This window comes from Chiloscyllium punctatum, chromosome 1, assembly GCF_047496795.1.
Source record: "Chiloscyllium punctatum isolate Juve2018m chromosome 1, sChiPun1.3, whole genome shotgun sequence".
Classification (NCBI taxonomy): Eukaryota; Metazoa; Chordata; class Chondrichthyes; order Orectolobiformes; family Hemiscylliidae; genus Chiloscyllium; species Chiloscyllium punctatum.
Genome location: NC_092739.1, coordinates 72,814,237 through 72,835,347, shown reverse-complemented (window position 1 = coordinate 72,835,347; position 21,111 = coordinate 72,814,237). Strand labels below are relative to the sequence as shown.

The window sequence follows — 21,111 nt, the reverse complement described above, 5'->3', positions numbered from 1 at the left end:
TTACCGCCCCATCAGTATGCTCTCGATCATCAGAAAGTAATGGAAGGTGTCATCAGCAGCGCTGTCAAGCAGCACCTGCTCAGCAATAACTTGCTCAGCGATGCTCAGTTTGGCTTCTGCCAGGTTCATTCAGCATCTCTATCTCATTACAACCTTTGTCCAAACATTTGACAAAGGAACTGAATTCCAGAAGTGAGGTGAGAGTTGCTCAGGGTAGTGTCCTCGGCCTAAACTCCGTCAGCTGCTTCTTCAATAATCTTCCCTCCATCATAAGGTTGGAAGCAGCGATGTTCACTGATGATTGCATAATGCTCTGCACCATTTGTGACTCCTCAGATACTGAACCATGTTCAAATGCAGCAAGACCTGGGCAATATCCAGGTTGGAGCTGACAAGTGGCAAGTAACATTCTTGTCACACAAATGCCAGGCAATGACCATAACCAATAACCATAACCAATAACCACCATCCCTTCACAGTCAATGGTGTTGCCATCTCTGAATCCCCCACTATCAGCATCTTTGAGGTTCCCATTGACTAGGAACTAACATGACTCTCCACATAAGCACAGTGGGTACAGAGCAGGTTAGAGGCTAGGAATACTGTGGCAAGTAACTCCCCTCCCCAAATCCTGTCCACCATCTACAAGGCACCAGTCAGGAGTGTGATGGAATACTCCCCACTTACCTGGATGGGTGCAGCTCCAATGACACAGGAAGCTTGACCCCATCCAGGACAAAACAGCTGACTTGATTGGCACCCAATCCATTAACATCCCCTTCCACTTACCACTGTTGTATTGATACTGAATGGCAGGATGCAGATTTAAAATAATTGAAAGGAGCAAAAGCATCAGAATAAGATTAGGAACTCACTGGAGAGTCTGGGCAGGTAGATTTATTCAAATATTCAGAACAGAATTACACTATTAATTGGTAATGAAAAATATGCAGGGTTACAGGAAGAAGGTGAGAGAATGGCACTGAGTGAGTTGCTCATTTGGAGAGCAGGTGTAAACACAAAGGCCAAATTGACTTGTTCTGTGAAACAGTGGAAGTAGAAATGCTGGTTGAGGACCAAAGTTCAGGCAGAAGTTTAGGATTACATTGCTGGAGTTTGAAGGACATGAGGGGCAAAATAATTTGCCTGTGTTTTTTAAAAAAGAGTCAATTAACCATAAACGATCTAAAGAACTGCAGAGGATTAATTTGTGCTCAGTGTGCAATCAACAGGATCAAATTTTTAATATGTATTGAGATCAGCTCATGCACATGCTGATGCGTCAAAGTGAAAATTACTTTTCTTTGCCAAATCAAGCATCCTGTGCCAAGTGGGCTGAAACCCAAAATCTGAAATCCGCAGGTTAAGCACAGCGCTGGCAAAGGTCTCTCCTGAAATGCATCAGTGCGGAAATGTTTTCAAAGTTTTTTTGCTCTTGTGAGATATGCTGGCAATTAAAAGCAGGACTGGAAGCAACAGCCAGCGTATCTGCATACTAATCACCTTCTATGAAGAGGCAATTGTAAGTGGAGGAGGCCACAGAACATTAGTGAAGACAACTGAGACAGAAGTAGCTGGTGGAGTAGCGATAGTATCACTGGACAAATAATCCAGAGAATCAGGATAATTCTCTGGGTGTACAGATTTGAATCTGACCATGCCAGAAGCTGGGATATAAATTCAAAGATGACAAAGCTCCAAAAAGTGAGTCATTAATATAATCATTGCCCCAAACACCCATCTAGTTCACTCATGTTGTTTCATGTATTGATTGAGATATGTCATTCTTAGGATGTTTGGGACAATCAGCAATGGTTTCATCATTGGGCCAGCCTTCTTTTCTAGATTTTTAAAATTGAATTCAAATTTCATCATCTGTTATGGTGGAATTTGAGCCTGTGTTCATAGATGATGTGCCTGGGTTGGAGGGTTTACTAGTCCAGTAACATAACCACTATGCCACTGCCTCCACCTTCCTTGTCCTCCTTCTGAATGCACTCCACACATTCGCTCATATCTCTGAATGCCCTTTTTAATACAGTCTCTTGAAACTGCCAAACTGAGTTCAGCTGGCAATGATGTTTCAGGTACTTTTGCACCTCAGGCATATTGAGCTTAGTTGTCAAAACAAACTCTAACAGCTCCAGACAATGGAATTTCAACTGAAAGACCAGATCACTTTTACTTTCCCCCAAGTTTTAATAGATGGCTTGTCATACAAAGAATCCAGAAGCAGGCAGCTTATCTTCCCCCATGTTAACGCTGATATTTATTTGGATCCAAGCTCTGGCACTGTGATATATGTTCTAGTCATGCCCACTAAAACCATCTGAGATGTCTTGGATAGATTCATTGCCACCAATCCTTCTTATTTGTATTAGAGTAAATTAACTGATGCCTGAGTGGGGAAGGATGCTCACATACAAGTCTTCAGCTTGGACTCTATATGTCAATGTCATAAAGCTAGTCTATGTAATGTAATGAGCTATTAAATACCAAGTTACATGAGAGTCCTTTTTGTAAGCCCTCAGGCTAGACTTAACAGTAAATGGACATCACTGTTAGCTACATTGATGTAACATTGAAATTGAACTGAAACAGAACACTAATTCACTCCAACAGCAACAGCCTGTTATATTCTGAGACAAAATCTGAAACTGCTGGAGAAACACAGTGGGTCTGGCAGCATCTATGGAGAGAACGCAGAGTAAATCTTTCAGGTCTAGTGACCCTTCTTCAGAACTTTGTGTCATTGGACCTGAGAGATTAATTGTGCTTTCTCTCCACAGATCCTACCAGACCTGCTGAGTTTTTCCAGCAGTTCCTGATTTTGCTTTTGATTCCAGCATCCGCAGTACTTTAGTTTTTAGTCTCTTAAGATATATTCTGAGCAGAACTTATAATGTCAGTTAACCCTTTCAAGTACAAACTGCTTTCTATGACAATTCTCCTCAAGCCATTCTTTGATATTGGATTCTTTCACCACTTTATCAAAAATAGTAAAGTACGTTATCACCAAGTCGTCTCCCCCCAGGTCTCTCAGTTTATGAATGGCTGATGACTTGTGTTGAAAGTCTGTTGCATGAGGAGGCAATATTCTGGTACGGTTCACTGTCACATTGGAACTTTGGATCCATGATTTCCTTTTGCAGGGAAGGTTTCTAACATTTTGATGTTGCTTTAGAATGTGGTTCTTTTCCTTTGAGGATCTCTTACTTTTTTCAAATCACCTTCAAGAATTTATCATGTTTCTGAGAAGAAAAGTAATTGTTTTCAGGTAGTAAAGAGAAAGAGTTGCCCGTGATCCTTTCATTCTCATATGCCTTTGGATATTATCATTTTTACTGGTTCAGTTATAAACCATAAGGATGACTGTTGTTTTGGTACTACATCTGCTAAACAACTGAATGAATTGTATTAAAAGCCTGCTTATGGTCTGCTCCCAGTTGCTGTGGTGTTAGGACGTCTGATGATCAGTTTTACAAGTTTTGTTTCTGGTTGGAAGACGGTTGAGTAACTTGTCCCGACATGTAGCATCAGTGTAATATTCTGATCTCCATCTTGAAGTGTTGTACTTTAGCATAATTAATATTGAATGGTATATATTTCCTCCTTTGATGCAGCATTCATTCTTCTGATACTTATTGTTAAGTAGAGTTAGATATTTGGCAGATGAAATGGTTAACGTTCTTCAACATGCTGCAGAAGTTTAAGAAGAAAGTATTTTTTGCTCAGAAATAAGAAGTGTTTGCTTTTGATGTTTCACATGACAATGGTCTTATGATCCAGACATAACAGAAAAATTTAGCTTATGATCTGGCTAGGGACAGTATCTTTTGTTTTTTTTAAACTAGATGAAGTGTGAGGTTCAGAAGTTGCAATAGAATAAAGACACGAGTTTCAAACAAACTCCAATAAACTTTACTATGCAATGTTAGAATAGTAATAAAATCCATTACATACAGGAATAATATTTGATAAACATGGGTAATAAACTAAACTGTGATTGAATACCCTACAGTGTACATTAAATAACAAGTGGATGCAAGACAGAATTCTCTCAACAGTTTATGTCAAATGTTAATGTTGCTTGGTGAATCTCATTAAACTTCACAAGCGAACACAGTTCTTCTCTTTTGCTGATCCGGCCTTGAAACTTTCTCTCAAGAACCACTCTGTTGTGGACTACCTGAATGATTGATTGTGCCTGCTCTGGTGACTTGCCTTCCTTTACTCCCTCACAGGCACATCAGCTTTTTACAAGCAGTGAGCTTCACCAATCCAGTACAACTCGCGGATTTTTCTGCCCTTGAACCTTACGCAGTTGCAACCAGTGAGCACTGCTTTAGGGTTTTTCAACACCCATTCTAAGCTCTAATGAACCCACTATTGTACAAAGGCTTACTTTTCAATACCCTCACAGCTCTCAGTACTTCCTCAACCCTGACTGCAACACCACCTGCCTACCAAGTCCTGTAACTTGTTTGAGTTCTGCCGCACTGAGACTTGTTCTTGACTTCTGACTGACTCTCCTACATTACCTGTGTAGTTTATCTGTATCCAACAGTACCACTCAAACAAAACCTTGCTAATATGGAATCTCGTCCCTGTTTCTGTCTCACATTCTCACTGTTTTTTCATAACATTTTGAACTACTCTTCATTGACACTCAATTGGTCCTACGGTGACATACAGAAGACCTTACAAAAAGCCTTTCCCCTTTTGGGCAGAACCAAATGTTGCCATATTGTAACATTTGGAACTATTTGTTTCATAAATGTTACCAGTCATAAGTTGCTGCTTTGCTCAATATAAATGATAGATACACATGGAGAATTTCATTATAGTCTCAATTTTAAGACTACTTTCAACATTATTTTGATTTTAAGTTGTGTTCTGCCTGTGCTGTGTAATACCATGTTAGATGGTTGTAGTGTCTTCTCTTCAATTAACTTTTTGTTTCTAGATCATACAGTAACCAAGGGGCAACTTGTTTACACAGAGTGGTTTGTGTTAGAATGAGCTTCCAGAGGAAACAGTTACAATGTTTAAAAGACATATGAATAACAAATGTTTTAGGGGGATATGGTTAAAATCACACAACACCAGGTGATAGTCCAACAGGTTTATTTGGAAGTACTAGCTTTTGGAGCTCTGCTCTTTCAAGTAGCAAGTGGGGCAGGATCATAAGCACAGAATTTGTAGCAAAAGGTCATAGTTCATGCAACTGATAAGATATATTGAACATATAGAAATATGGACCAAGTGCAAGCAGGTGGGACTATTTCAGTTTGGGATTATGGTCGGCATGGACTGGTTGGACTGAAGGGTGTATTTCCATGCTGTATAACTTGATAACATTTGTCCCAGTGTCAAATTTGAACTTAAGATGACCATGAACCTATTGATTCCGATGATACCCTTAGGAAGGTTTAATTTGATCATCTGAGATGGTATGCTGTCATATAAGCTTATGCATTTCATTGAAGTTTTATTTGTAGTCCTGCCTTTCTTCCAAACAGGTTCTTAAAAAGGTGTTAATCTTTTATGCGAGTATACATTTATTTCTTCTGTAGTTCAAAGTAGTCTTTGATGTTTTGCACATTATCTGGAAATGCCCAATTCCTTACAAGTTTGCCGAGGCATATAGCTGGAATTGTTTCTGTTTGTTGTATTTTTTCATGCCATATCCAGAACAGAAACTTCTAGCTTCAAAGAATTTACATTGGTTTATATGTGTGAAATTTTGGTGCTATTGATAACTTTAAAAGTCTGAATCTTCTTGACCTAGGTTGACTTTCTGTTCCCATCATTCTCCAGTGGATTTAGATTTCTGCTTTCACCACCAAATGTATAGTTATTGTAATTAGGTCAGCCAGCTGGATATCATAGAATGAATTCCCTGATTGGGCCAGTTTAACAGCCCCAATCAGAGAGCCCTGACTGTTATAAAAGGGTTGAGTATCAGGGATACTGATAACACTGTCTCATGCAGGCACCAGACTATAGTCAAGGACTGATTGCTTATCAATAAAGGGCAACTTGGTGACAGAATACTGGCTTCAGTGGGGTCACTTCAATATGGACAGCTCTTTCCATCATGAGATCCTATTTTTTTTGTAACATCTCTGAAAGAAATAAACCAGTAATTCATATAAAAATTCTGTCTCAAATTAGTTTTTTGTGCATCTCCATAATCTCTCAATTTTAAAAACTAATCTTCTATTGACCTACAAAAAAAATCTACTTTAAGAAATGAGCTCACTGGCTCTTCTTTTCTGGTCCTGAAGTAATTCTATCTCATGAAATGTCATTTTTATAGTTCCCTGTCTAAGTATGTGTAATCATCTGCTTGAATGTACAACAGCTTTTTCTGTTTTCATTATATTGAATTGCTGTTATTTCTCTTATTTAAATGTTTGACTTGAAAGCTGTTTTAGGATTTATTTTATAGACATAGCTGGTTTTACTGTTCAGTATTTTAACTGTTATAATTTTTGTATTGAGTATCTTTTCAGTTCTTTTTAAAACGTAATCTTTTACATTACTGGATAATGAAGATGCATTGCTAATAAAGGTTTGCTGCTAAGAAACTTTATTGTTATAAGGGTGATTTTTTAAACTTCTACCTTTTTTTTTCCTATCAGAGATTAGCTGTAACTTCTGTTAATTAAAGTTGAAAAGGTTTTAAAAAGGTCTGTAAAGAATCTCTAATTTCTCCTGGAAAACCATCAAGTATTTAAAGATAATTTAAATACTTTACAAACAATAAATACTGTATTTTTCCAAGATGGAGTAAAAGTCTGTAAAATTATGCCATTTGCCCTTTTCCTTAGTGGTTTTGCACTGTCTTTAACAATATTGATATCTCTGTTTTCTTCTGATGCTTTTCCATGAGAACCGTGCATTTTAAAACCTAACAAAATGGCATTGTGCTGTTTTTCTGTTTTTAAGACTGTTCTCCCTTGTAGAACAAAAATGTTCTTGATTCAAAAATGATTCTTTAATAAGAGTTTCTTATGCTTTTTGTTTTTCTCATTCTAATCAGTCAAATTTTCCCATGGTTTTAATTATGTTCCTCATGAATGAATGTTTACTACACATTTTTGTATTCACCAGCTTTTCCCAACAATTTTTTGACAAAGTATAATGCTTGTTTATTAAATATAGTAAGGTCAGCTTTCTTTAGTTTTCAGCCTCTATTGTATCTTTGCATTTAAGGAAAAATACTTATATTTAAGAACTTTTACATTTCCGTTGATGAATTTTATTTACTTCAATATTGACTACTTTATTCCAGATTTATGATTCATGATTTTCTCCTTTGTAGCTTTGCTAAGACTCTCCAGGGTCTTATCCAGTAGTCCTAACAATTCCTGGCTTCTTCATGCTTCTATAAGGAAGCTTAATACTGAAATTTCCTAAGCAATTTTGTTTTAACTACTGGCTGCTGCATTCACAGAAACTGACTGGCTCTGTGCCCTTCAATGCTGCTGAATATTTAATGATGCACAGTTTTCTGCTTGGAATCCTGATCTTCCTTCATCTTGTTCTTGAATGGTCGTAGTTTTCATAGAGCTGAAAATTTCTTCAAAAGGTTACGTCTAGCATATTATATAAGCCAGTGAAGCCCCTCCATGATACATGTGATCAAAGCCATACTGCTATCACCATGGTATATTTTTGGAGACTGGCTCTCCCCAGTATGGTATATGTTAGGGTCATGTTAATCAAAGGCATCTGAGATACCTTAGGTATACTCACTGCAGTAATTTTTATTTTAATTTGTATTAGAGTGTTACTAATAACGACTGGTAATATGATGTCCAAAAGAAATTTACAGTAGAACTCACGCTCAGTCCTGATAAATGGACAAGGTTTATTACATCATATTTACTAGCCAGTTATATAACATCAGAGTTCCTTATTAAGACCTCAGGTTAGACTTAAAAGTGAATACACATTGACTGTTGGCCAGAAACACAATAGGTACTGGAGTAGATTGCCATTCAATACGATCATAGTTGATACATGACTCAGTACTTTCTTCCTGCTTTCGCCCATACCCTTTGATCCCTTCAGTGCTAAGAACTTAGACTGAGCCCATAGACTTAACTCTGAATTGAACCAAACTAGAATACTGTTTAGCTCCTCCCAGCAGTAGATCTTTTATATATTGATGGGCAAAATTTAACTCCTGATGGCAGCTAACTCTTTCAAGTAATAACTGCCTTGTACAACAAATATTGAAGATTTATTTTTTCCTATTTTACAGCACTGTACACATATCACTTCAGGTCATTATACTAGAGATCTCAAGCACTCTAATGCCTTTAAATGCTTACACTATGCAAGTTAATGCTTACACTATGGGCGGCACGGTGGCACAGTGGTTAGCACTGCTGCCTCACAGCACCAGAGACCCAGGTTCAATTCCCGCCTCAGGCGACTGACTGTGTGGAGTTTGCACATTCTCCCCGAGTCTGCGTGAGTTTCCTCCGGGTGCTCCGGTTTCCTCCCACAGTCCAAAGATGTACAGGTCAGGTGAATTAGCCATGCTAAATTGCCAGTAGTGTTAGGTAAGGGGTAGATGTAAGGGTATGGGTGGGTTGCGCTTCGGCGGGGTGGTGTGGACTTGTTGGGCCAAAGGGCCTGTTTCCACACTGTAAGTAATCTAATCTTAATTTAATGATCAACTTAACTTTGCAGGATAGAGTCCTGCTATCAATTTCTCCCCTTCTCCCAATCTATACCTCCCACCCTCTCTCGATTTGGTTTTCCCAAGATTTCCAAAACCTGCCTGACATACTGAGACATGATATCAATTTTCCCTAATCCTGTCAACATTGACCATCACAAGCTGGGCATGTGGCCTCTCAACCAAAACTTAAACTAATCATCTTCCAGCTATTTGGAGTTCTTTGAGAGGAAATTACAAATTTTCAGTCCCACCCCCTCCATGATGTTGATTTTCCCATTCTTTCCCATTCATCCAAGAGTAAAGATGTTTTACTGCAATCACACGGGGGCTTCTGTGAGACTGTAACTGTTCCTCATAAAAGGAATAAGAGGGCTTACGTTTTGAGTAATTTTTGAAATGTAATGTGAAGGTAAGTGTTTTCACACAGTTTGTAGTTAGGATAGGTTGTGGAGATTGGTTCAATTGAACCAATCAGAAGGAAATTGTTTTTAATCCAAATGATCACCCAATGTGTGGGGATATGGCGGAGAAGTTAGGTAATGCTGCTCATTTGAAGAGCCAATGCAGACTTGATCGGACGAATGGCCTTCTGGCTGTAACACTTCTGTGATTCTGTGTCAGGTTAGTTTTGGTCTTTGTAAGAAAGTAAGTACGCACTTGCCTTTAGAGGGGGTGTTAAAACTGTTAAACAGATGCTATGGAGAGAGGGCTGCCCTGTGAGGGAAGATTCTGTAGAATAATTCCATATCTTCCACAATTTAGATGCATGATCTTGCAATGTATACCATGACTGTGTTGATTCAGAGACTGTATCTGTGACTAAAGAATCTACAGCAAATGAGATTCAATCTCACAATAAAGAGATGGCCATTTAGAAGTTTAATTAAGAAGAATTTTATTGCACTTTTTTGTGAATCTTAGTGAAAATTCTAGAGATCTGTATATGACCAATTATTGAGCATACTCAAAACTGTGATTGATATATTCTGGGAAACCATAGGAATGTATAATATGGGGACAAAATACTGACGAGGCTGTAAATTAGCTGTGCTCACATTACACAGTGGAGCTCATGAGGGGCAATGTGAGCCGATTCACAATCCTATTTCTTCTCCTCTTGTATGCACCCACCACTGCCATTGTGTAGCCCATGCCATGATAATGCACTCTACGCTTAGTCTTGCAGAGCTGCGTAAGATCATCTTCACGATCATCTGCAGTTTCATATCAGTGAAGATCAAAGTCTCTCTTCCACTAGCCACACCAAAGATAACAGGGTTGGATGGTATTAGCAACTGAGTGCCCTGGCTTAGCAGCACAGATTTCATGCCTTCCTGCATGCTTGACACTCGCTTCTGACTGGCAATGAAAACCTGTCCATAGCGTGAGACTATTGATGAATGAGGAATTGGGATTATACTTGTTGTATTCTGGTGGTCTCTTTGCAACAGTCCTGACAGACAGATACTTTTTAAGTTTTCTGACTTCCTGTTCCTCGTGCTGACCTGTTCATTGTGGAGGTGATGGCTAGTGCTGTTGCTTCATAATGCTGAGATTGTACAGTGTGCAGCAGACCAGTACAAATCCTGATCACCACATTCCTGACACCTCCAGAGTTGTTCAGGCAGTGGGAACATTGTTTTTTGCAGCATCCATTTTCTCTCTCATTTATTTTGTCAGCATGGTTTCCACTGTATATGTGCTGTGTGTATGTGCATGAGTCACATCGAAAGTTAAAAAGCATCTAGTCTCTTGCCTTGCTTCTCGCTGGCAAGTGAGAATGAAATGTAATTAGCTCTCAAAGAAAAGTATATGTCAGTGACCTCCCTTAAGAACTAATGGATGGCCAACTGTAAAATACCACAACTATCACTGGCTGCAGGCTGGAAGGAGCCAGGCCTTAACCATTCTTCAGCAAGTCACCTTGATCATCCCCAGTGTTTTATCTTCAGGAGACCAAGCACTTCTGGTTCATGAAAAGGGTAATTTGCGACCAGCAGTCTTTCTAGATATTTTTAAATCAACTTGACTACACTTGCTGACCCCCATTTCCTGTAAGGATTCTATTCCCATTTCCCCAGTTTCTCCATCTCTATCACATCTGTTCTGATGATGTCGCTTGCCATTTGGGAGCTTCCTATGTGATCATTTTCCTCAACTGAGATTGGGTAACCACATTCCTTCTGTCTGTAGAAATGACCCTGACTTTCCAGTTGCTTGCTATTTCAATAAACCTGCTATCAAGCTAAAATGTCTGTCCCAGGCTGGCTGTTCCAACCAGCACGATGCAACAGCACGTCATTTTCCACTTAGGCACTTTATCCCCTGGAGGTCTCAATATTGAATGCCACGACATCAAAGCTGGACTCCCATGACATCTGCTCTCCATTTTTATTACATTCTTCTCACCCCACCACCACCCTGTGTCTAGTTTGTGTTGTTAACTCTGCTCTTGCCTCACATACTTTAATTTATACCTATGTTACATCTCTCTTTGTTTTCCTGTCCCTAACTAGCAACCCATTGTCTTTTGCTCTGGGGCTCCCCACCACCTATTCCCCTTGCCCGTCCTCTGTCTGTGTCAAGTATATTTTTAAAATGCCATTTTCCAACCTCTTTCATTTCTGAAAAGCCATGACGGACTTGAAACATTCACTTCATTTCTCTTTCCACTCTCTCCATCATTCTCTGTTTATTTTGAAATGAGTCTGTTCAGATGTGAATTGACACACATCTGCAGTAGGTAGGAAATCAAACCAAGCCTTCTGGCTCAGAGGCAGGGACACAACCACAAAATCTCTATCGTCCAGCCAGTTTTGTCGTGTCTATCTCCATTGGAGCCTCAAGACATTGTTTCGCTGAATGATTGTGCGATATCATCAGGTTGGGTGGAGCCAATGCAACTTCAACATTAACTCTTTCAAGACCATCTGTTACATGAGAACAGATACACATTCCTTGCTCTGTTCTAAAGATATTTTAGTATTCTTTCATAAGATTTTAAGTGTTACTTGCAAGGTGACATTTGTTTTTCATCCCAAATTTCTCTTGAGACAGTGAGGTGTCATCTTGAACCACTGCTGTCCATGGTGTTGGGGCTTTGGGTATATATACCAATGTGCTTTTCAGAAAGAAGTGTCAGGTATATGACCCAGCGACAGTAAAGGAACGACAATATAATTGCCTCAAGTTGTTGAGTGGCTTGGCGGGTAACTTGGTTCTCCTGTGTATTTGCTGCTCTTTGTCCTTCTAGGTAGTGGATGCCATATGTTTTGGAAGGTGCAATTGATGGATGTTTTTGGGGGGGTGGGGTATTTGGTGCAGTTTATTTTGTAGTTGGTATATACTTCTACCACTGTGCATTGATGGAGGGGAATGGAGATGGGGGATTGAATGTCTGATGTGGTAGATAGGATGCTGACCATGTGGGATGTTTTGTCCTGGATGATGTTGAGCTGGACTAAGGCTGTTGGAGTTGCACTCATCCAGACGAGTGGAGAACATTTCATAATACTGCTGATTTGTGCTTTGCAGATGGTTAGTGGGCCTTTGGGGTATCACAAGATGAAACGGTAGCAAAAAGTACAGTAGGTGAATGGGGGTGGGATGGAGGTGATCGATCAGAGAGGAGTGTGGGGGAAGGTAGCAAAGAGTACAATAGGTGAATGGGGGTGGGGATGGAGATGATAGGTCAGAGGGGAGGTTGGAAAGGGAGATTGGCAGGTAGGATAGGTCATGAGGACAGTGTTGCCTTGGATGGTAGTGAGGGAGGAGGTCGGCGCAGGTTTTGCAATTCCTGGCAACCTCCCCAGCCACCGCTGGAATTGCAAAACCTGTGCCCTCACCACCATCCAAAGCAGCACTGTCCTCATGCCCTGTCCTACCTGCCAATCTCCCTTCCCACCTACGCGCTCCACCCTCCTCTCTGACCGATCACCTCCATCCTCACCCCCATTCACCCATTGTACTCTTTGCTACCTTCTCTCAAGATCCGCTCCCCCCCCCATTTATCTCTCCACCCTGGATGCTTCCAGCCTCTCTTCCTGATGCCCAAAACGTCGATTCTCCTGTTCCTCGGATGCTGCCTGACCTGCTGAGCTTTTCCAGCACCACTCTGATCTAAACCCATAAATAATATCCTCTAGCCACCTAATCTCCATCTTAGCTGTCCCCTCAAGTTGTTTCAGTATAATTACCTCACATTTGTTTGAACTAAGTGGTTATAGGCCTAACCTGTTCAACCTTTCCTCATAATGCAAGCTGTTCATTCTGGGAATTAGAAACGTGATCTTTTGTCAACTGCTTCTGAAAAAGTTGTTTTTCCCTTCAAATAAGGAGGCTAAAATTGTACATAGTATTCCAGATGTGGTACCACAAGTACTCTGTATATCTACCATAATATAAGAAGAAACTGGCTAATGGATTACTAACAAAATGTTATAGATTTATGATAATTGGGAAAAAGACAGATAAGAATTATTTTTCACTGCTGTGAGATGTTAAAATCGAGTCCACCTTTTTGCAAAGGTGCAGAAGCATATTGATTTTCAAGAAAAGACTGCAGAAGGTTATGGGGGAAAATCAAAAAATGAGATTAATTAGATTGTTCTTTCATTGAACCTTTGGAAAGGACTTTTATGATTCAAGGTATTTCTTCAATTACTTTTGCAATAACATTCAGCCAAGAAAGATATTGAAATACAGAATCATTTGAGTGTTGCACAGGTGAACAATGGCAAGAAATTGTGTTCTCTATCTTTGCTTTGATTTTGTCGATATTGTCATTTCCTGCTGTAATTGTCTTTTATTTCTTCTTAACCCTGTTTCTGATATGCATTTTTTATGTATCCAGTGCAAACAAAGTAGATGATGAAGATTATGAAGATACAGTGTTAAATAAAACATGGGTCCTGGCACCAAGAGTCCATGAAAGTGATGTCACCAATATTCTGAATGACTTATTGAAAGGATATGACAACAAACTTCGACCAGATATAGGAGGTAAGATGTTTAATACATTATTAGTTTTATCACATTCTATACAATAATAATGTGAAAACTGAAAAAAGTATAGAGGGGAAAAGATGAAAGTTAAGAGTAAGTTGGCTAGTAATATAAAAGACGATTGCAAGACTTTTTTTAACTATCTGAAAGGTAAGAGAGGCAAGAATGGGCATTGAACTGCTGGAGAATGAAGTTGGACAAGTAGTAATGAAAGAGGAACTGAATAGGTACTTTTCCATCAGTTTTCATAGATGAAGATACCAGCAGCATACCAGAACTTCAGAAGAGTCAGGGGACAGAGGTGAATCTAGTGGCCAGCAGTAAGGAGAAGGTGCTGGGGAAGCTGAAAGGTCTGAAGGCGGAAAAATCATTCAGACCAGATGGACTACACCCGGAGTTCAGAGGGGATAGTTAAACAAATTGTGAAGGCGTTGGTGGTGATCTTTTAGCAATCATTTTAGTCAGGGAAGGCCCGAGAGGACTGGAAAATGGATAATGTAATTACCCCTGTTTAAGAAGGGAGGCAGAATATGGGAAATTATAAGCTAGTTAGCCTGACTTTGGTCATTGGTAAGATTTTAGAGTGTGTTATTAAGGATGAGATTCTAGTGTATTTGGAAGTGCATGATAAAATAGGGCTGAGTCAACACAGCTTTGTCAAGGAGAGGTCATGCCTAACAAATCTGTTAGAATTATTAGAAGAGGTAATGCGGAAATATTAACAAAAAGTCTGTGGACATGATATATTGGGTTTCTGAAGGCATTTGACACTGTGTTGCACAGGAGGTGCTAATTAAGTTAGGAGCCCGTGGTGTCAGGTGCAAGCTATTGGCAGGAGAGCAGATTGCTGACTGGCAGAGAGGGATAAAGGGGTCTTTTTCAGGATAGCAGTCAGTGTAAAGTGGAGTTCTGCAGGGGTCACTGTTGGGTCACAATTGTTCATATATATATTAATGATTTAGACAAATGAACTGAGGGCATTGTTGCTAAGTTTGCAGATGACACAAAGATAGGTGGAGGGACAGGTGGTGTTGAGGAAGCGGAGAGGCTGCAGAAGGCCAGGAGAGCAGGCAAAGAAGTGGCAAATAGAATAGAATGTGGGAAAGTGTAAAATTATGCACTTTAGAAGGAAGAATAGTGGCATTTGGACTGTTTTCTAAACAGGAAAAAGCTTCAAAACTCTGGAGTACCTAGGGACTTGGAGTCCTTCTGCAGGATTCTCTTAAGGTTAATATGCAGGTTCAGTTGGCAGTTAGGAAGGTAAATGCAATGTTAGCATTTATTTCAAGAGGGCTAAATACGAGGTTTGGGATCTACTGCTGAGGCTGTCCAAGGCACTGGTCAGACCATATTTGGAATATTGTGAGCAGTTTTTGGCCCTGTGTCTAAGGAAGGGCTGCTGGCATTGGAGGGGGGTTCAGAGGAGGTTTACAAGAATGATCCTGGGAGTTAAAGGCTTGACACATGAGGAACAGTTGAAGAATCTGTCTCTGTACTCAATGGAGTTAAGAAGGATGAGGGGGAACTGATTTAAATTTACATAATACTGGGAGACCCAGATAGAATGGACATGGAGAAGATGTTTCCACTTGTAGGAGAGACTGGAAGCAGAGGACACAGTGAAGGGTTGATCCTTTAGAACAGAGATTAGGAGGGATTTCTTCAGAGGGAGCTGAACCTGTGGAACTCATTGCCACTGAAGGCTGTGGTGGCCCAGTCACTGAGTATATTTAAGACTGAGATAGATAAGATCTTGGATTAGTAAGGGGATCAAGGGTTATGGGGAGAAGGTAGGACAACGAGATTGATCAAAGCTGGTATGCTTTTTCCAAAGGGCAGAGCGGGCTAGATGGGTTGAATGGTGTAATTCTGCTCCTGTACCTTCTGGTCTTACATGTGAATCTATTCAGCATTTGCATCCATTTCGACAGTTCATTGCATTAGCAATGCCTTTTTTAAATCAGTCATTTAGAATATATGACTTTGGGTTATTTTCCATTGAACAGAATGATTACATTTCAATGTCCTTTGCACTGTGCTTTCAACAGTAAAATTAGGAGGCTGCCACTTTTGATACAGAAAGGCAACAGCATAAGCTTCAGAGCACCTTGTTGGTGGTTATGTCAGTTTTCATCACCACTGACTGTAACACCATAAAACCTGGATTGTGGCACTGATACAGGGAAATTCCATTAGTAATGTCTCCACTATACTCTCTGGATTCATGGGAGAACAGCCTGAAACAATGTTTGTGTCTTCCTTGGAACCAGCTTCCCAAGCAGTCAGTCAAAATTCTTTCAAAGTCAGTTGAGATCGACCCAACCTTCCATTCAACTGGCCAAAAGTCACCTACCCCAATATGACTTGTTTTCTGAACTATCAAGTGGTCAACCTTCCAAGGGAGACCAAAGCAGCACTAAGGACTGAAACTCTCTTCCCTGAAACCCAGTGGCATTGACCTGAATGGTTGAGAGGAGTTTGCTACCAATCTTTCAAAATGGTGACAACTTGTCCATCAATTTCAATCACACTTTGTGTGGCAGCACGTCAATAATGAGGCAGAATGGTGGCATGGAAGGAAACAAAAACGGGCAAATACTACACTCTGGATCCCACTAAACTGTGGGAATTCCTGTCCTGAATGTGCAATACATGGGCCAAGATCAAGACACATGGCAGAAAATTGCCACACTGTTCTTCTTGAATCAAGGGGCATTTGACTGTGATGGGCTTCACCTTTCTCCGGTGTTTTCCCAAAATCCTTCACTGGTCATGTTACCAGGGACATGCAGGAGCCAAGGCCTAGCAAATGGAGGTGATGATGAGAACATTACTTCTCAGCATGATGTCAAATCCATCCAATCCAGCTGGTCCCTTTTGAAGCATTGAAAGACAAATAGCAGGCCGAGACAATCGATCAGCACAGAGAGGGCTGAGGTGCTGCTACAAGGTGAAAAGTTATTTTGAGCACAGTATGGAACCATGTCAAGAGATTTCTGTCCAGGATTGCAGAGGCAGCAGGGTCCTAGCGATGTTCCTACAAAATGCAACCCTTTTTCTCCATTTGCTCTGTGCCCCTGACAATGTCCTGCTGTCCTTGTTCAATGAAGTGACAACGCTGATACCACATGGTCACTTCCTGCCATAGGGCTGAGCCGGTGCCTTCTCTCTGGCAGCCCACGAAGTGCAAACAACTCAGGCTGTTCCTTCCTTTTGCCAGTCATGGAGACATGGCAGTGAAGGACTTGCTAGTAGGTGCTAGCCACTCTAATCATCACAAACGTATCTATCAAATGGCAGGATCTGTCCTGCTGGTGTGTCCTCTGAGGCTTTTATGCTCTCTTCCTCAGATGTGGAGGGAGGGAGGCCTTTCATTGCTGCCTTCTTGATACTGTGGGGATGCCACTCATAGCAACAGGTGACAAAAGGCAAAGAATAGAAGTTCAGACGTTGCCTCGAAGGGTGCAGCTCCAGCAACACTGAAAAAACTTGACACCGTCCAGGACAAAGCAGCCCGCTTGATTGGCACCACATCTACAAACTTCCACCCTCTCCATCACTGATGCTCAGTAGCAGCAGCACCCTACAAGACGCATTGTAGGAATTTACTAAAGACCCTTAAGTAGCACCATCCACCCTACGACCACTGCCATCCAGAAGGACAAGGGCAGCAGATAAATGGGAATGCCATTACCGGCAAGATCCCCTCCAAGCTACTCATCAAAGAACGAAGAACAATACAGCTTGGGACTGGCTCTTCAGCCCTTGGCTGCTCCGACAAATTTTTCCCTTCCACATTAAAGCTGTCTTATAGGATCCATATCCTTCTATTTGCTTCCTCTTCTTGTCTGATCCCTGCGGAAAACCACTAATCACAACCCTCCATTCTGAAAAGCATCCTTCTACCGCTACCCTCTGTCTCCTATGACTAATCCAGTTCTGTATCCGTCTTGCCCCCTCACCCCTGGTGCCATGTGCACTAGTTTGCCATGAGGGACCTTGTCAAAGGTTTTACTGAAGACCATGTGGACAACATCAACCACTTTTCCCTCATCAATCACCTTCATCCCCTCCTCAAGAAAACTCAATCAAGTCTGTGAGGTACAATGTTCCCCACACAAAGCTATGCTGTCTATTGCTAATAAATCCATTCACTTCTAAATGCATATAGATCTTGTCCCTAATAATTCTTTTCAATAAGTTCCCTTCAAACAATGTGAGGCTCACTGGCCTATAATATCCAGGATTATCCCCGTTATCGTTTTAAACAATGCAACAACATTAGCTATTCTCCAGTGCTGTGGGACCTCCCCTGTGGTCAAAGAGAATACAATGTTAATGCTGTAGCAATTTGTTCTCTTGCCTCCCTCTATATTCTGGGATAGATCGCATCAGGATTCGGGGTCTTATCTATCTTAATACTTTTTAAGATGCACAACACCGCTTCCTTTTTAATAGCAACTTGGTTTAGAAATTCAACATTCCCTTCCCTGAGATCATCCTTGACCAATTCCTTCCCTTTGGTGAATACCAGCACAAAATATTCAGTTAGGATCTCACCTACCTCTTCTGGCTCCACACAGATTCTCTCTTTTGTCCTTGAGTGGGCTAACCCGTTCCCTGGCTGCCATCTTGCTTTTTATATTTCTATAAACACTGGGATTTTCCTTAATCCTGTTTGCTAATGACTTTTCATGACCCCTTTTAGCCCTTCTAACTCCTTGTTTAAGTTCTTTCCTACTTTCCTTATATACTTCAAGGGCTTCATCAGTTCCTATCTTCCTAGACCTAACATATGCTTCCTTTTTCTTTCTGACCAAGGTCATAACATCCCTGGTCATCCACAGTTCACATACCTTGCCATACCTATCCTTCATTCCTGCAGGAGCGTACTGCTCATGAACACTCAGTCACTGCCGTTTTGAAATATTCCCACATGTCTGATGTAGACTTACCCTCAAACAGAAGGGCTTTTGCCCGAAACGTTGATTTCGCTGCTCGTTGGATGCTGCCTGAACTGCTGTGCTCTTCCAGCACCACTAATCCAGTATTTGGTTTTCAGCATCTGCAGTCATTGTTTTTACATTCTCCAGTTCCTGCCTAATATTTGTTGTTGTTCACCTTCCACCAATTCAACACCTTCACCCAAGGACTGCTGTTATCCCTATCTGTCAATATCTTAAAATTCAGTATTATGGTCACTACTCCTGAAATGCTCCTCCACTGAAACTTTACTCACCTGGCCATGCTCACTTCCCAAAAACCAGGTCCAGTATTACCCCTTCCCTGGTTGGGCTGTTTACATACTGTGTCAAGACGTCCTCCTGAATGGTCCATAAAAATTCTGCCCCATCCATGTCCCAGTCAATATAGGTGAAGTTAAAATCACCCACCGCAACAACCCTGCTGTTTTTACATTATTCTAACATCTGTCAATATATTCTCTCCTCTATCTCCCACTGACTGTTGAGAGGCCTGTAGTATACCCCCAGCGTTATGATTTCACTTTTCCTATTTCTGACTTCTACCCATACTGCTTCACTTTGAGTACCCTGATGTGTCCTCCCTCAGCACAGCTGTGAGATACTCCTTTATCAGTAATGCAAGACCCCCACCTCCTTTTATATCTGTTTCTATCACACCTGGAACACCTGAATCCTGGGATATTTAGCTGCCAGGCCTGTCCCTCTTTTAGACGAGTCTCCATAATTTCAATGTCATAGGGCTTTGGTTAGTACTTGGAACTGAGTTCATTTACCTTGCCTGTTATACTTCCCACATTAAAACACATACATTTCCGACCACCACCTCTGCTCTGTTCAGCAGTGTTTCCTTGCATGTGCTTGTTCTTAGTCTTGTTTGCCTTGGTTTCTACTTCTCCCACAATTTCTGTCTCTACTACCCTACTCTTCCGGTTCCCATTCCCCCTGAAACACTAAAGCCTCCCCAACCAGTCTACCTAGTATCCCCTACCCTACTATCCCCTAACCCCACCCCACACCCACCCAAGGACATCAATCCCTGTCCTGCTCAGGTGTAACCCATCCACTTTGTACGTTCTCACCTCCCCCGGAACCAGTCCCAATGCCCCATCAATCTGAAACCCTCCCCCTGACACCATCGTGTTCATCCTATATATCCTGCTGTTTTTACTCTGACTAGCTTGTGGCACTAGTAGTAATCCTGAGAACTATTTTTGAAGTCCTGCATTTCAACTTTCTACTCCATTCTCTACGGTCTGCTTTAGGACCTCATCCCTTTCTTTTTAAACCTATGTTGTTAGTACCAATGTGTACCATGACCACTGGCTGTTCACCCTACCCCTCCAGAATATCCTGCAACCACTCCGACATCCAGGACCATAGCACCAGGGAGGTCCACTATCCTGGACTCTCTTTTGCAGCTGTTGTTTTGCCTTGGAAATATATTTCCATTCAAGTAGGTACAAAATCTTGGAATTCCCTCCCTAAGAGCATTGTGGGTCTATCTACAGCACATGGGCTACAGCAGTTTTCTTAAGGGCAACTTGGGATGGGCAATAAATTCTGGCTCAGTGAAGGATGCCTACGTCCCATGAGTGAACAAGAAAACTTTATTAACAATACCATTTTCACTGGGGCTAATTGAAGAATAGTACAATGGACAATGTTTGTGTCTTTCTTGCTTGCTGAGACATGGATGTTTCTATATCTTTAAAGGGCATGTCTTGGTCATCACAGGCAAGCGTCCAGTGCGGTGCTGCCTGTTGAAATCCCTCCACCACCTCATTTGGCCCTGTAGTGGACCATTAACTCTTGGACTGAGAGAAAGGATGAATTTAGTGAGATGAAAATGGGATACACGGCTATTAGTGTTGATGCACATGATGGGGAAGAGTGGTGAGGTGTCCAAAGTGACTGAACATGCAGCATGGAGGCATGTAGGGTAGTAATGTGGAAGAAATGAGTTTTCAAAGTCTGAGTGAAAATGTTGCATGCCAGTAGTGAGCATGCGTCTTGGTGAGAGAGGTGCATTGGCAGAGACAGACTGAGTGTAAGGAGGCAGAGAATAGACAGTGACACCTATCCTGATGGTTCAGAGAAGGTCGTTGGCATTCTTGGAGCATTGCTCAGCATTTCTCTTGGTGATTAAGACTCCAATGATCTGGATAGCAACCTCTGACCAGGCTGGCAGGGGCTCGTGTTGTGCCCTGCCTATGTAACCCTCTCACTATCCACCAGGACTCTGCCGGCAAAGTCCTGCCAATTTTCCTTCATGTCACATTTTGGGCAAGTTACTTTAAATCTGCAAGCACCTCTGGACTACCAGTACTTGACTGAGTGTACATTGGCGTCTTCAGCATGGTGCTGGCACAGGAATCTGAGGATGTCCTTACAGCGTTGAGTACTTCTGCCTATGGTGAATGA

At 41.2% G+C, this 21,111-nt stretch overlaps 1 protein-coding gene across 3 annotated transcripts in view; it reads left to right on the top strand.

The window, feature by feature from the left end:
* The window catches only part of gabrg1 (gamma-aminobutyric acid type A receptor subunit gamma1), a 154,761-nt gene that overhangs the window by 51,973 nt on the left and 81,677 nt on the right, over window positions 1–21,111 (top strand). For 2 of the 3 annotated variants that reach the window (XM_072568441.1, XM_072568433.1), the window contains exon 2: window positions 13,554–13,702. In XM_072568441.1, coding sequence (XP_072424542.1) covers window positions 13,554–13,702 — 149 coding nt within the window. Of the gene's footprint in view, window positions 1–1,379; window positions 1,705–13,553; window positions 13,703–21,111 lie in introns of those variants that run through there. The other variant, XM_072568451.1, reaches the window with a different exon arrangement.